Genomic DNA, 16,430 nt, shown 5'->3' with positions numbered 1-16,430 from the left:
AAAAGAAATGTTAGATACTTCTCTTGCCTTATTTAAGTACAAAACCCAAAACCGGTGAAGTTGTCTCTAGACTCCAAAGACAAGATACTTAACGTTAGGACTGGAAAATATTATAATTTTTTGCACATATTAGCTCATTTGGAATGTGACGTGCTTCTAAAAAGCTGGCACAAGTGGCAAAAAGGACTGGGAAAGTTGAGGAATCCTCATCAAACAGTTATTTGCAACATCGCTCAGGTGGACAGGCTAATTGGGAACAGGTGGGGTGCCATGATTGGGTATTAAAGCAGCATCCATGAACAATTCTCAAGTCGTTCGCAAACAAGGACGGGGCGAGGCTCACCACTTTGTGAACAAATGCAAGGGCAAATTGTTTAGGAACAACATTTCCCAACCAGCTATTGCAAGGAATTTAGGAATTTCACCATCTACGCTCCGTAATATCATCACAAGGTTGAGAGTATTACGGACCTTTCATCCCTCAGGCGGTACCGCACCAAAAAGCGACATCGGCGTGTAAAGGATATCACCACATGGGCTCAGGAACACTTCAGAAAAACCACTGTCGGTGACTACAGTTGGTCGCTACATCTGTAAGTGCAAGTTAAAACACTACTATGCAAAGCGAAGTGAAGTATATTTATATAGCGCTTTTCTCAAGTGACTTAAAGCGCTTTACATAGTGAAACCAAATATTTAAGTTACATTTAAACCAGTGTGGGTGGCACTGGGTGGGTAAAATGTTTTGCCCAAGGACACAACGGCAGTGACTAGGATGGCAGAAGCGGGGATTGAACCTGCATCCCTCAAGTGGCTGGCACGGCAGCTCTACCAACCGAGCTATACCGCCCCTGATTGGGTATCAAAGCAGCTTCCATGAACAATTCTCAGTCGTTCACAAACAAGGACGGGGCGAGACTCACCACTTTGTGAACAAATGTGTGAGCAAATTGTCAAACAGTTTAAGAACAACATTTCTCAACCAGCTATTGCAAGGAATTTAGGAATTTCACCATCTACGCTCCGTAATATCATCAAAAGGTTGAGAGAATCTGGAGAAATCACTGCACGTAAGCGGTGATATTACGGACCTTTCATCCCTCAGGCGGTACCGCACCAAAAAGCGACATCGGCGTGTAAAGGATATCACCACATGGGCTCAAGAACACTTCAGAAAAAACAATGGCAGTAACTACAGTTGGTCGCTACATCTGTAAGTGCAAGTTAAAACTCTACTATGCAAAGCGAAGTGAAGTATATTTATATAGCGCTTTTCTCTAGTGACTTAAAGCGCTTTACATAGTGAAACCCGATATTTAAGTTACATTTAAAACAGTGTGGGTGGCACTGGGTGGGTAAAGTGTCTTGCCCAAGGACACAACGGCAGTGACTAGGATGGCAGAAGCGGGGATTGAACCTGCATCCCTCAAGTTGCTGGCACGGCCACTCTACCAACCGAGCTATACCGCCCCTGATTGGGTATTAAAGCAGCTTCCATGAACAATTCTCAGTCGTTCACAAACAAGGACGGGGCGAGTCTCACCACTTTGTCAACAAATGCGTGAGCAAATTGTTTAAGAACGACATTTCTCAACCAGCTATTGCAAGGAATTTAGGAATTTCACCATCTACGCTCCGTAATATCATCAAAAGGTTCAGAGAATCTGGAGAAATCACTGCATGTAAGCGATGATATTACGGACCTTTCATCCCTCAGGCGGTACTGCATCAAAAAGCGACATCGCCGTGTAAAGGATATCACCACATGGGCTCAGGAACACTTCAGAAAAACCACTGTCGGTAACTACAGTTGGTCGCTACATCTGTAAGTGCAAGTTAAAACTCTACTATGCAAAGCGAAGTGAAGTATTTTTATATAGCGCTTTTCTCTAGTGACTTAAAGCGCTTTACATAGTGAAACCCAATATTTAAGTTACATTTTTAAACGAGTGTGGGTGGCACTGGGAGCAGGTGGGTAAAGTGCCTTGCCCAAGAACACAACGGCAGTAACTAGGATGGCAGAAGCGGGGATTGAACCTGCATCCCTCAAGTTGCTGGCACGGCCACTCTACCAACCGAGCTATACCGCCCCTGATTGGGTATTAAAGCAGCTTCCATGAACAATTCTCAGTCGTTCGCAAACAAGGACGGGGCGAGACTCACCACTTTGTGAACAAATGTGTGAGCAAATTGTCAAACAGTTTAAGAACAACATTTCTCAACCAGCTATTGCAAGGAATTTAGGAATTTCACCTTCTACGCTCCGTAATATCATCACAAGGTTCAGAGAATCTGGAGAAATCACTGCACGTAAGCGATGATATTACGGACCTTTCATCCCTCAGGCGGTACTGCACCAAAAAGCGACATCGGCGTGTAAAGGATATCACCACATGGGCTCAGGAATACTTCAGAAAACCACTGTCGGTGCCTACAGTTGGTCGCTACATCTGTAAGTGCAAGTTAAAACTCTACTATGCAAAGCGAAGTGAAGTATATTTATATAGCGCTTTTCTAAGCATAGTGAAATTCTAATATTTAAGTTACATTTTTAAACCAGTGTGGGTGGCACTGGGAGCAGGTGGGTGAAGTGCCTTGCCCAAGGACACAACGGCAGTGACTAGGATGGCAGAAGCGGGGATTGAACCTGCATCCTTTAAGTTAATGGCATGGCAGCTCTACCAACCGAGCTATACCGCCCCCCAAAGCCATTTATCAACAACACCCAGAAACGCCGCCGGTTTCGCTGGGCCCGAGCTCATCTAATATGGACTGATGCAAAGTGGAAAAGTGTTCTGTGGTCTGACGAGTCCACATTTCATAGTGTTTTTAGAAACTGTTGACGTCGTGTCCTCCGGACCAAAAAGGAAAAGAACCATCCGGATTGTTCTAGGTGCAAAGTTGAAAAGCCAGCATGTGTGATGGTATGGGGGTGTATTAGTGCTCAAGGCATGGGTAACTTACACATCTGTGAAGGTACCATTAATGCTGAATGGTCCATACAGGTTTTGGAACGTGAGTTGTCATCCAAGCAAGGCTATCATGGACGCCCCTGCTTATTTCAGCAAGACAACTCCAAGCCACTTGTTACAACAACGTGGCTTCATAGTAAAAGAGTGTGGGTACTAGACCGGCCTGCCTGTAGTCCAGACCTGTTTCCCATGGAAAATGTGTGAAACCTAAAATACCACAACTTCAGCTGCACATTAAGCAAGAATGGGAAAGAATTCCACTTAAAAAGCTTCGGTATAGCTCGGTTGGTAGAGTGGCCGTGCCAGCAACTTGAGGGTTGCAGGTTCGACTCCCGCTTCAGCCATCCTAGTCACTTACAGAAACTTAAAGATTAGGAGAAATTGTTCCCAATTTTATAAAAAATTTTTTGATACATTGTGAGAAAAAACTGCTTTTAGTTACTTTAAAAAAAAAGAAGTTGTTTTTGTAATTGTTTTTTAACCTTAATTATTTACTTCAAGTTATTACAGTATATAACTGTATACATATTTATTTGTTTCTTTTTATCAATTTTGGCCAAAGGGGGCACATTTCAATTTCTTACACACACTTGTTATTTCATATGTTGACCAGAGGGGGAGCACTTTTAAAACCGTCAGTTGAAAAAAATCCCTCCTTTTTGGGACCACTCTAATTTTGATAAATTTCACCACCAGGATGCAAATCTCAATGTTTACTTTTGTATGCACATTAAATCGACCCCCCCAAAAAAATCTTGACTTTGGAGCAATGTTCACGGACTCTAGCATTTGGCAATGGTTTATCGTACTGGGACCATGATTTTGGTCCTAACTTGTCCACCGGTCCTCAAATGGAAGGTACTTTTCCTTGATGACGTCTCAAGAAGGGGATAAATACACACACACACACACACACACACACACACACACACACACACACACACACACACACACACACACACACACACACACACACACACACACACACACACACACACACACACACACACACACGTTCTTGTCTTTCTTACCTTCTAGAGACCGTAAAAAAGTGCCTTCCTCTTTAGGACCAGCCTTTCTAGATATATAAAGAAGTGTATTTACAACATTAATAAAATATACATACTATGCAAATATAAAAAAAGCTTTTTGTGAAAAATTAGTTGGAATTTCACAAGAAAAAGTTAGAATTTTGTCAGTATTATAATACAAGTCAACATTTTACAAGAAAAACTGAACATTTGTGCAATATCATGATAAAAGTTGGAATTTTGCTCAATAACAGTCGCAATTTTACAAGAAAAAGCCAAACATTTAGAACATTTTATGAAGACTCGTAATTTTACTCAACAAAAGTCATAATTTTATAAAAAAATTTAAACATTTTGGCAATATTATAATACAGTAATAATTGGAATTTTACTTGGCAAAATTATGACAATAGTCATAATTTTATTCAAAAAAATGTCACTAATTTACAATCCATCCATCCATTTACTACCGCTTGTCCCTTTTTGGGGTCGCTGGCGCCTATTTCAGCTGCATTCGGGCGGTAGGCGGTGTACACCCTGGACAAGTCGCCCCCTAATTGCAGACTAATTTACCAGAACAACAAAAAAAATGCAATATTGTGATATTTATTTATGACATTTCCCATTAAAAAGTAATCATTTTACATAAAAAGTTAATTTTACGAGAAAATATTGCAATATTACAGAAACAAAGAATATGAGAAATTGTTCCCAATTTTACTAAATTTTTTTTGATAAATTGTGAAAAAAAACTGCTTTTTAGTTACTTAAAAAAAAAAAAGTGTTTGTAATTGGTTTTTAATCTTAATTATTTACTTCAAGTAATTACAGTATATATCTGTACACATGTTTATTTGTTTCTTTTTATCAATTTTGGCCAAAGGGGGCACATTTCAATTTCTTACACACACTTGTTATTTCATATGTTGACCAGAGGGGGAGCACTTTTAAAACCGTCAGTTGAAAAAAATCCCTCCTTTATGGGACCACTCTAATTTTGATAGATTCCACCACCAGGATGCAAATCTCAATGTTTACTTTTGTATGCACATTAAATCGACCCAAAAAAAAAACTTGACTTTGGAGCAATGTTCACGGACTCTAGCATTTGGCAATGGTTTTTCATACTGGGACCATGATTTCGGTCCTAACTTGTTCACTGGTCCTCACATGGAAGGTACTTTTCCTTGTTGACGTCTCAAGACGGGTAGAAATACAAAAACACACACACACACACACACACACACACACACACACACACACACACACACACACACACACACACACACACACACACACACACACACACACACACACACACACACACACACACACACATTCTTGTATTTGTTACCTTCTTGAGACTTCCAAAAAGTCCCTAACTCTTTCTAGATCTATAAAGAAGTGTATTTACAACATTAATAAAATATACATACTATGCAAATATAAAAAAGCATGTTGTGAAAAATGAGCTGGAATTTCACAAGAAAAAGGTCACAATTTTGGCATTATTATAATACAAGTCGTAATTTTACTCAACGCAAGTCAAAATTTTACCAGGAAAACTGAACATGTGTGCATTATTATGATAAAAGTTGGAATTTTACTCCATGACAGTCGCAATTTTACAAGAAAAAGCTAACATTTTGACCATTATACAAAAAGAGTCGTCATTTTACTCGACAAAAGTCATAATTTCATAGGAAAACTTAAAAATGTTGGTAATATTATAATAATAATTGGAATTTTACTTGGCAAAATTATGACAAAAGTCATAATTTTACTCACAAAATGTCACTAATTTACAAGAACAACATAAAAATGGCCATATTGTGATAAAAGTCTGAATTTTAAATGAGAAATTTCCCATTAAAAAGTAATTATTTTACATAAAGGGGCGATAATTTTATGAGAAAATATTGCAATATAACAGAAAGAATATGGGAAATTGTTCCCAATTTTACAAGAAAAAAGTCGACACACTGTGAGAAAATAGACTGCTTTTAGTTATTTTAATTTTTTGTTTTGTAATTGTTTTTTAATCTTAACTATTTACTTCAAGGTATTACAGTATGTCTCTATATACATTTTATTTTTATTTTTTATTAATTTTGTCCAAAGGGGGCGCATTTCAATGTCTTAAACGCACTTGTTATTTCATATGTTGACCAGAGGGGGAGCACTTTTAAAACCGACACACAGTCAGTTTGAAAAATTCCTCCTTCATTTTGATAGATTTCACCTCCAGCGGTGCAAATATCAATGTTTACTTTTGTCCATCCATCCATCCATTTTCCTACCGCTCATTCCCTTTGATGTCGCAGGGGGCGCTGGTGCCTATCTCAGCTACGATCGAGCGGAAGGCGGGGTAGACCCTGGACAAGTCACCACCTCATCGCAGGGCCGACACAGATTTGATGTGTTTACGTTTGTATGCACATCGACCCAAAAAAATCCTGACTTTGGAGCAATGTTCACGGACTCTAGCATTTGGCTCTCTATTGGATGCAATGGTTTTGAAATCATGGTCCGAACTTGTTTACCTGGTCCTGAAATGGAAGGTACTATTCCTTGTTGACGTCTCAAGACGGGTAGAAATACAAGAACACACACACACACACACACACACACACACACACACACACACACACACACACACACGTTCTTGTATTTGTTACCTTCTTGAGACTTCCAAAAAGTCCCTACCTCTTTCTAGATATATAAAGAAGTATATTTACAACATTAATAATATGTATATACTATGCAAATATAAAAAAGCATGTTGTGAAAAATGAGCTGGAATTTCACAAGAAAAAGGTCACAATTTTGGCAGTTTTACAAGTCGTAATTTTACAAGGAAAACGGAAAATTTGTGCATTATTATGATAAAAGTTGGAATTTTACTCAATGACAGTCGCAATTTTACAAGAAAAAGCTAAAAATTTTGACCATTATACGAAAAGAGTCGTAATTTTACTCGACAAAAGTCATAATTTCATAAGAAAACTTTAACATTTTGGTAATATTATAATAATAATTGGAATTCTACTTGGAAAAATTATGACAAAAGTCATAATTTTACACACAAAATGTCACAAATTTACAAGAACAACATAAAAATGGCAATATTGTGATAAAAGTCAGAATTTTAAATGAGAAATTTCCCATTAAAAAGTCATTATTTTACATAAAGAAGTAATAATTTTATGAGAAAAAATTGCAATACAACAGAAAGAATATGGGAAATTGTTCCCAATTTTATAGGAAAAAAGTCGACACAAAAAAGACTGCTTTTAGTTATTTTAATTTTTTGTTTTGTAATTGTTTTTTAATCTTAACTATTTACTTCAAAGTATTACAGTATGTCTCTATATACATTTTTTTTTTTTTTTTGTAATAATTTTGGTCACGCACTTGTTATTTCATATGTTGACCAGAGGGGGAGCCCTTTTAAAACCGACACACAGTCAGTTTGAAAAATCCCTCCTTTATGGGACCACCCTCATTTTGATAGATTTCACCTCCAGGGGTGCAAATATCAATATCTACTTTTGTCCATCCATCCATTTCTACCGCTTATTCCTTTCAATGTTGCGGGGGGCGCTGGTGCCTATCTCAGCTACAAAAGAGCGGAAGGCGGGGTAGACCCTGGACAAGTCGCCACCTCATCGTAAGGCCGACACAGATTTTGTGTTTACTTTTGTATGCACATCGACCCCAAAAAAATCCTGACTTTGGACACGGACTCTAGCATTTGGCTCTCTATTGGATGGAATGGTTTTAGTAGTTTTTATTTTTTGTTTTGTAATTGTTTTTTAATCTTAACTATTTACTTTAAGGTATTACAGTATGTCTCTATATACATTTGTATTTTTATTTTGTAATAATTTTGGCCACGCACTTGTTATTTCATATGTTGACCAGAGGGGGAGCACTGTTAAAACCGACACACAGTCAGTTTGAAAAATTCCTCCTTCATTTTGATAGATTTCACCTCCAGGGGTGCAAATATCAATAACTACTTTTGTCCATCCATTTTCTACCGCTTATTCCCTTTGATGTTGCGGGGGGGCGCTGGTGCCTATCTCAGCTACGATCGAGCGGAAGGCGGGGTAGACCCTGGACAAGTCGCCACCTCATCGCAGGGCCGACACAGATTTGACGTGTCTACTTTTGTATGCACATCGACCAGAAAAAATCCTGACTTTGGAGCAATGTTCACGGACTCTAGCATTTGGCTCTCTATTGGATGCAATGGTTTTGAAATCATGGTCCGAACTTGTTTACCTGGTCCTGAAATGGAAGGTACTATTCCTTGTTGACGTCTCAAGACGGGTAGAAATACAAGAACACACACACACACACACACACACACACACACACACACACACACACACACAGACACACTTACACACGAACGTGTCGGTCCGGGAAGGACAGAGACCGAGGAGGAGGTCTGGGAATGCCGAGGAGGGTAAAAAAAAAAAAGCGGGGAGGGGATTTGTAAAAGTTGCAAGTCTAGGGCAACGTGGACCACATGCTAGGAGAAGGAATGCACGCGTCTTTGTAGGAAAGGAGAAGACGAGAACAGGAGGTGGAGGCAAGAGGGGAGGGACCTTGCAGCGTGGCTTTCTCAGAGTCTGAATGAAAGAATCTCTCTCTGTCTCGCTGTCTGGATGCATGGCGTCTGCTGGCTGCACATGTCCGGGGACAACAAACCAGTCCTCTAAGATGGACTAAGTCTTTTCTCCACACCTCCTCCGTCTTGTTTTGTTTGGGACCGATCGTCACGTCATGGACTGGCCCGCTCTTGCCAAGACTGAAGAACGAGGAGCACGTTCCTGGAAAGAAAACCCCACATCTGCGCGGACCCTGAACCATGCCTGCCGTCTAACTCCACCTAGTCCGCACCGACCTGTACGTACGTAACTACCGGTCTGTTTACTCAAAACCAAAAAAAATGACCTCACCCATAAGGACCCGCAAGCACTTCTCCGCTCGCCTGTCCCTGGCCACGCTGCTGCTGGTCCAGGTGAGGTGGGGGTGCTGTCATCCGCAGTGTTTGGACTACAAGCCGCCGTTCGAGCCCCGCCAGCCGCTGCTCTTCTGCAAGGACTACTCCAAGTTCGGGTGCTGCGACGACGAAAAGGATCATCGGCTGTCGTCAGGTTCTACACCATCATGGAGAACTTCGACCACATGGGCTACGCCACCTGTGGGAAGTACATACGCAGCATTCTCTGTCAGGTAATTGGAGTACAGTCCAGGACCGGGGTTGAGAACTACCCAGTCTGGGTAGTTTTCAACCCGGTTGCTGGGTAACTATCAGACTAAATCAACGCTGGGTTAATTTAACCCAAAGCAAACATTCTCTGTCAGGTAAAAGAAGTAGTGTCCCTGTACTCCAAAAATGCTGGGTAGAAAATTAACCAATCTGGGTAGTTTTCAAACCAGCTGCTTGGTAGAAAACTACCCAATTTGGGTAGTTTTCAACCCGGTTGCTGGGTAACTATCAGACCAAACCAACGCTGGGTTAATCTAACCCAACGCAACATTCTCTGTCAGGTAAAAGGAGTAGTGTTCTGTACTAAAAAAACTGCTGGGAAGAAATTTACCCAATCTGGGTAGTTTTCAAACCAGTTGCTGGGTAGTTTTCAACCTGGCTGCTGGGTAACTATCAGACCAAACCAAGGCTGGGTTAATTTAACCCAACGCAAAATTCTCTGTCAAGTAAAAGGAGTAGTGTCCTGTACTCGGAAAACTGCCGGGTAGAAATTTACCCAATCTGGGAAGTTTTCAAACCAGTTGCTGGGTAGAAAACTACCCAATTTGGGTAGTTTTCAACCCAGTTGCTGGGTAACTATCAGACCAAACCAAGGCTGGGTTAATTTAACCCAACGCAACATTCTCTGTCAGGTAAAAGGAGTAGTGTCATGTACTCGGAAAACTGCTGGGTAAAAATGTACCCAATCTGGGTAGTTTTCAAACCAGTTGCTGGGTAGAAAACTACCCAATTTGGGTAGTTTTCAACCCAGTTGCTGGGTAACTATCAGACCAAACCAAGGCTGGGTTAATTTAACCCAACGCAAAATTCTCTGTCAAGTAAAAGGAGTAGTGTCCTGTACTCGGAAAACTGCCGGGTAGAAATTTACCCAATCTGGGAAGTTTTCAAACCAGTTGCTGGGTAGAAAACTACCCAATTTGGGTAGTTTTCAACCCAGTTGCTGGGTAACTATCAGACCAAACCAAGGCTGGGTTAATTTAACCCAACGCAAAATTCTCTGTCAAGTAAAAGGAGTAGTGTCCTGTACTCGGAAAACTGCCGGGTAGAAATTTACCCAATCTGGGAAGTTTTCAAACCAGTTGCTGGGTAGAAAACTACCCAATTTGGGTAGTTTTCAACCCAGTTGCTGGGTAACTATCAGACCAAACCAAGGCTGGGTTAATTTAACCCAACGCAACATTCTCTGTCAGGTAAAAGGAGTAGTGTCATGTACTCGGAAAACTGCTGGGTAAAAATGTACCCAATCTGGGTAGTTTTCAAACCAGTTGCTGGGTAGAAAACTACCCAATTTGGGTAGTTTTCAACCCAGTTGCTGGGTAACTATCAGACCAAACCAAGGCTGGGTTAATTTAACCCAACGCATCATTCTCTGTCAGGTAAGAGGAGTAGTGTCCTGTACTCGGAAAACTGCTGGGTAGAAATTTACCCAATCTGGGTAGTTTTCAAACCAGTTGCTGGGTAGTTTTCAACCTGGCTGCTGGGTAACTATCAGACCAAACCAAGGCTGGGTTAATTTAACCCAACGCAACATTCTCTGTCAGGTAAAAGGAGTAGTGTCCTGTACTCGGAAAACTGCTGGGTAGAAATTTACCCAATCTTGGTAGTTTTCAAACCTGTTGCTTGGTAGAAAACTACCCAGTCTGGGTAGTTTTCAATCCTGCAGCTGGGTAACTATCAGACCAAACCAAGGCTGGGTTAATTTAACCCAACGCAACATTCTCTGTCAGGTAAAAGGAGTAGTGTCATGTACTCGGAAAACTGCTGGGCAGAAATGTACCCAATCTGGGTAGTTTTCAACCCGGTTGCTGGGTAACTATCAGACCAAAACAAGGCTGGGTTAATTTAACCCAACGCAACATTCTCTGTCAGGTAAAAGAAATAGTGTCCTGTACTCGGAAAACTGCCGGGTAGAAATTTACCCAATCTGGGTAGTTTTCAAACCAGTTTCTTGGTAGAAAACTACCCAATCTGGGTGGTTTTCAACCCGGTTACTGGGTAACTATCAGACCAAACCAAGGCTCGGTTAATTTAACCCAACGCATCATTCTCTGTCAGGTAAAAGGAGTAGTGTCCTGTACTCCAAAAATGCTGGGTAGAAAATTAACCAATCTGGGTAGTTTTCAAACCAGCTGCTTGGTAGAAAACTACCCAATTTGGGTAGTTTTCAACCCTGCTGCTGGGTAACTATCAGACCAAATCAACGCTGGGTTAATTTAAACCAACGCAACATTCTCTGTTAGGTAAAAGGAGTAGTGTCCTGCACTCCAAAAATGCTGGGTAGAAAATTAACCAATCTGGGTAGTTTTCAAACCAGTTGCTTGGTAGAAAACTACCCAATTTTGGTAGTTTTCAACCCGGTTGCTGGGTAACTATTAGACCAAACCAAGGCTGGGTTAAATTAACCAAACGCTACATTCTCTGTCAGGTAAAAGGAGTAGTGTCCTGTACTCGGAAAACTGCCGGGTAGAAATTTACCCAATCTGGGTAGTTTTCAAACCAGTTGCTGGGTAGTTTTCAACCTGGCTGCTGGGTAACTATCAGACCAAATCAAGGCTGGGTTAATTTAACCCAACGCAACATTCTCTGTCAGGTAAAAGGAGTAGTGTCCTGTACTCGAAAAACTGCTGGGTAGAAAATTACCCCATTAAGGGTAGTTTTCAAACCAGTTGCTGGGTAGAAAACTACCCAGTCTGGGTAGTTCTCAACCCTGCTGCTGGGTAACTATCAGACCAAATCAACACTGGGTTAATTTAACCCAACGCAACATTCTCTGTCAGGTAAAAGGAGTAGTGTCCTGTACTCAAAAAACTGCTGGGCAGAAATTTACCCAACTATGGGTAGTTTTCAAACCAGTTGCTGGGTAGTTTTCAACCTGGCTGCTGGGTAACTATCAGACCAAACCAACGCTGGGTTAATTTAACCCAACGCAACATTCTCTGTCAGGTAAAAGGAGTAGCGTCCTGTACTCGGAAAACTGCTGGGTAGAAATTTACCCAACCTGGGTAACTTTCAAACCAGTTGCTTGGTAGAAAATTAGCCAATATTGGTAGTTTTCAACCCGGTTGCTGGGTAACTATCAGACCAAATTTACGCTGGGTTAATTTAACCCAATGCAACATTCTCTGTCAGATAAAAGGAGTAGTGTCCTGTACTCGAAAAACTGCTGGGTAGAAAATTACCCCATTAAGGGTAGTTTTCGAACTAGTTGCTGGGTAGAAATTAACTCTACAAAAAAAGAAGTAAAACTAATAGAATGATGATGAACCAAATTATCCGAATGTCAAAGTAGTCTCTAAAATAGTTGCCCATCTCTCATGTTTTTGTCCACTTATTACTATGCCTTAGACTTAGACTTAGACTTAAACAAGTCTAATTGGAACGCTCTCTTTTAGGAGGAGATAGTCCTCAGAGATTATTTTGTTCTGAGGTCTCAAATGATGAACTATTCTAAAAATAGTGGAATGATGATGAACCAAACGATCCGAATGTCGAAGTAGTCTCTAAAATAGTTGCCCATCTCTCATGTTTTTGTCCACTCATTGCTATTCCTTAGACTTAGACTTAGACAAGTCTATCAGAAACACTCTCTTTTAGGAGGGGATAGTCCTCAGAGATGTTTTTGTTCTAAGGTCTCAAATTAAGAAGTATTAGAATTGAAACTGAACAATTTATTCTACAAACAAGAAGTAAAACTAATAGAATGATGATGAACCAAACTATCCGAATGTCGAAGTAGTCTCTAAAATAGTTGCCCATCTCTCATGTTTTTGTCCAATCATTGCTATGCCTTAGACTTAGACTTAGACAAGTCTATCAGAAACACTCCTTTAGGAGGAGATAGTCCTCAGAGATTATTGTGTTCTGAGGTCTCAAATGATGAACTATTCTAAAAATAGTGGAATGATGATGAACCAAACGATCCGAATGTCGAAGTAGTCTCTAAAATAGTTGCCCATCTCTCATGTTTTTGTCCACTCATTGCTATTCCTTAGACTTAGACTTAGACAAGTCTATCAGAAACACTCTCTTTTAGGAGGGGATAGTCCTCAGAGATGTTTTTGTTCTAAGGTCTCAAATTAAGAAGTATTAGAATTGAAACTGAACAATTTATTCTACAAACAAGAAGTAAAACTAATAGAATGATGATGAACCAAACTATCTGAATGTCTAGGTAGTCTCTAAAATAGTTGCCCATCTCTCATGTTTTTGTCCACTCATTGCTATGCCTTAGACTTGGACAAGACTATTAGGAACGCTGTCTTTTAGGAGGGGATAGTCCTCAGAGATGTTTTTGTTCTAAATTCTCAAATGATGAGCTATTCTACAAATAGTAGAATGATGATGAACCAAACTATCCGAATGTCTAGGTAGTCTCTAAAATAGTTGCCCATCTCTCACGTTTTTGTCCACTCATTGCTATGCCTTAGACTTAGACTTAGACAAGACTATTAGGAACGCTTTCTTTTAGGAGGAGATAGTCCTCAGAGATTATTTTGTTCTCAAGTCTCAAATGATGAGCTCTTCTACAAATATTAGAATGATGATGAACCAAACAATCCGAATGTCTAGGTAGTCTCTAAAATAGTTGCCCATCTCTCATGTTTTTGTCCACTTATTGCTATGCCTTAGACTTAGACTTAAAGAAGTCTATTAAGAACGCTGTGTTTCAGGAGTGGATAGTCCTCAGAGATATTTTTGTTCTAAGTTCTCAAATGATGAGCTTTTCTACAAATAGTAGAATGATGATGAACCAAACTATCCGAATGTCTAGGTAGTCTCTAAAATAGTTGCCCATCTCTCATGGTTTTGTCCACTCAGTGCTATGCCTTAGACTTAGACAAGACTATTAGGAACGCTCTCTTTTAGGAGGGGATAGTCCTCAGAGATATTTTTGTTCTAAGTTCTCAAATGATGAGCTATTCTACAAATAGTAGAATGATGATGAACCAAACAATCCGAATGTCTAGGTAGTCTCTAAAATAGTTGCCCATCTCTCATGTTTTTGTCCACTCATTGCTATGCCTTAGACTTAGACTTAGACTTAAAGAAGTCTATTAAGAACGCTGTGTTTCAGGAGTGGATAGTCCTCAGAGATATTTTTGTTCTAAGTTCTCAAATGATGAGCTATTCTACAAATAGTAGAATGATGATGAACCAAACTATCCGAATGTCTAGGTAGTCTCTAAAATAGTTGCCCATCTCTCATGGTTTTGTCCACTCATTGCTATGCCTTAGACTTAAACAAGTCTATCAGAAACACTCTCTTTTAGGAGGGGATAGTCCTCAGAGATGTTTTTGTTCTAAGTTCTCAAATGATGAGCTATTCTACAAATAGTAGAATGATGATGAACCAAACTATCCGTATGTCGAAGTAGTTTCTAAAATAGTTGCCCATCTCTCATGTTTTTGTCCAATCAGTGCTATGCCTTAGACTTAGACTTAGACAAGACTATTAGGAACGCTCTCTTTTAGGAGGGGATAGTCCTCAGAGAATATTTTGTTCTAAAGTCTCAAATGATGAAGTATTAGAATTGAAGTTGAACAATTAATTCTATAAATAAGAAATAAGTACAAATAATAAAATGATGATGAACCAAACTATTCAAATGTCGAAGTAGTCTCTAAAATAGTTGCCCATCTCTCATGTTTTTGTCCACTCATTGCTATGCCTTAGACTTAGACAAGTCTATTAGGAACACTCTCTTTTAGGAGGGGATAGTCCTCAGAGATTATTGTGTTCTGAGGTCTCAAATGATGAGCTATTCTACATATAGTAGAATGATGATGAACCAAACTATCCAAATGTCTAGGTAGTCTCTAAAATAGTTGCCCATCTCTCATGTTTTTGTCCACTCATTGCTATGCCTTAGACTTAGACTTAGACAAGACTATTAGGAACACTCTCTTTTAGGAGGTGATAGTCTTCAGAGAATATTTTGTTCTAAAGTCTCAAATGATGAACTATTCTACAAATAGTAGAATGATGATGAACCAAACGATCCGAATGTCTAGGTAGTCTCTAATTTAGTTGCCCATCTCTCATGTTTTTGTCCACTCATTGCTATGCCTTAGACTTAGATTTAGACAAGTCTATCAGAAACACTATCTTTTAGGAGGGGATAGTCCTCAGAGATGTTTTTGTTCTAAGGTCTCAAATTAAGAAGTATTAGAATTGAAACTGAACAATTTATTCTACAAACAAGAAGTAAAACTAATAGAATGATGATGAACCAAACTATCCGAATGTCGAAGTAGTCTCTAAAATAGTTGCCCATCTCTCATGTTTTTGTCCAATCATTGCTATGCCTTAGACTTAGACTTAAAGAAGTCTATTAAGAACGCTGTGTTTTAGGAGGAGATAGTCCTCAGAGATTATTTTGTTCTCAAGTCTCAAATGATGAGCTCTTCTACAAATAGTAGAATGATGATGAACCAAACTATCCGAATGTCTAGGTAGTCTCTAAAATAGTTGCCCATCTCTCATGTTTTTGTCCACTCATTGCTATTCCTTAGACTTAGACTTAGACAAGTCTATTAGGAACACTATCTTTTAGGAGGGGATAGTCCTCAGAGAATATTTTGTTCTAAAATCTCAAATGATGAAGTATTAGAATTGAAATTGAACAATTTATTCTACAAACAAGAAGTAAAACTAATAGAATGATGATGAACCAAACTATCCGAATGTCTAGGTAGTCTCTAAAATAGTTGCCCATCTCTCATGTTTTTGTCCAATCATTGCTATGCGTTAGACTTAGACTTAGACAAGTCTATCAAAAACACTCTCTTTTAGGAGGGGATAGTCCTCAGAGATTATTTTGTTCTGAGGTCTCAAATGATGAACTATTCTACAAATAGTAGAATGATGATGAACCAAACGATCCGAATGTCTAGGTAGTCTCTAATTTAGTTGCCCATCTCTCATGTTTTTGTCCAATCATTGCTATGCCTTAGACTTAGACTTAGACAAGTCTATCAGAAACGCTCTTTTAGGAGGAGATAGTCCTCAGAGATTATTTTGTTCTGAGGTCTCAAATGATGAACTATTCTACAAATAGTAGAATGATGATGAACCAAACGATCCGAATGTCTAGGTAGTCTCTAAAATAGTTGCCCATTTCTCATGTTTTTGTCCACTCATTG

At 39.5% G+C, this 16,430-nt stretch overlaps 1 protein-coding gene across 1 annotated transcript in view; it reads left to right on the top strand.

The window, feature by feature from the left end:
* Positions 1-8,443: 8,443 nt before the first annotated feature.
* Positions 8,444-16,430, top strand: part of si:ch211-136a13.1 (HHIP-like protein 1) — a 78,762-nt gene continuing 70,775 nt past the window's right edge. The window contains 2 exon segments of the mRNA XM_061919233.1: positions 8,444-9,162; positions 9,165-9,250. Of these exon segments, the coding sequence (XP_061775217.1) occupies positions 8,964-9,162; positions 9,165-9,250 (285 nt within the window). The 5' untranslated portion in view covers positions 8,444-8,963.

The sequence above is a fragment of the Nerophis ophidion genome, linkage group LG13, assembly GCF_033978795.1.
Source record: "Nerophis ophidion isolate RoL-2023_Sa linkage group LG13, RoL_Noph_v1.0, whole genome shotgun sequence".
In the NCBI taxonomy this organism is placed as follows: domain Eukaryota; kingdom Metazoa; phylum Chordata; class Actinopteri; order Syngnathiformes; family Syngnathidae; genus Nerophis; species Nerophis ophidion.
This window is presented reverse-complemented; position numbering and strand designations above follow the sequence as displayed.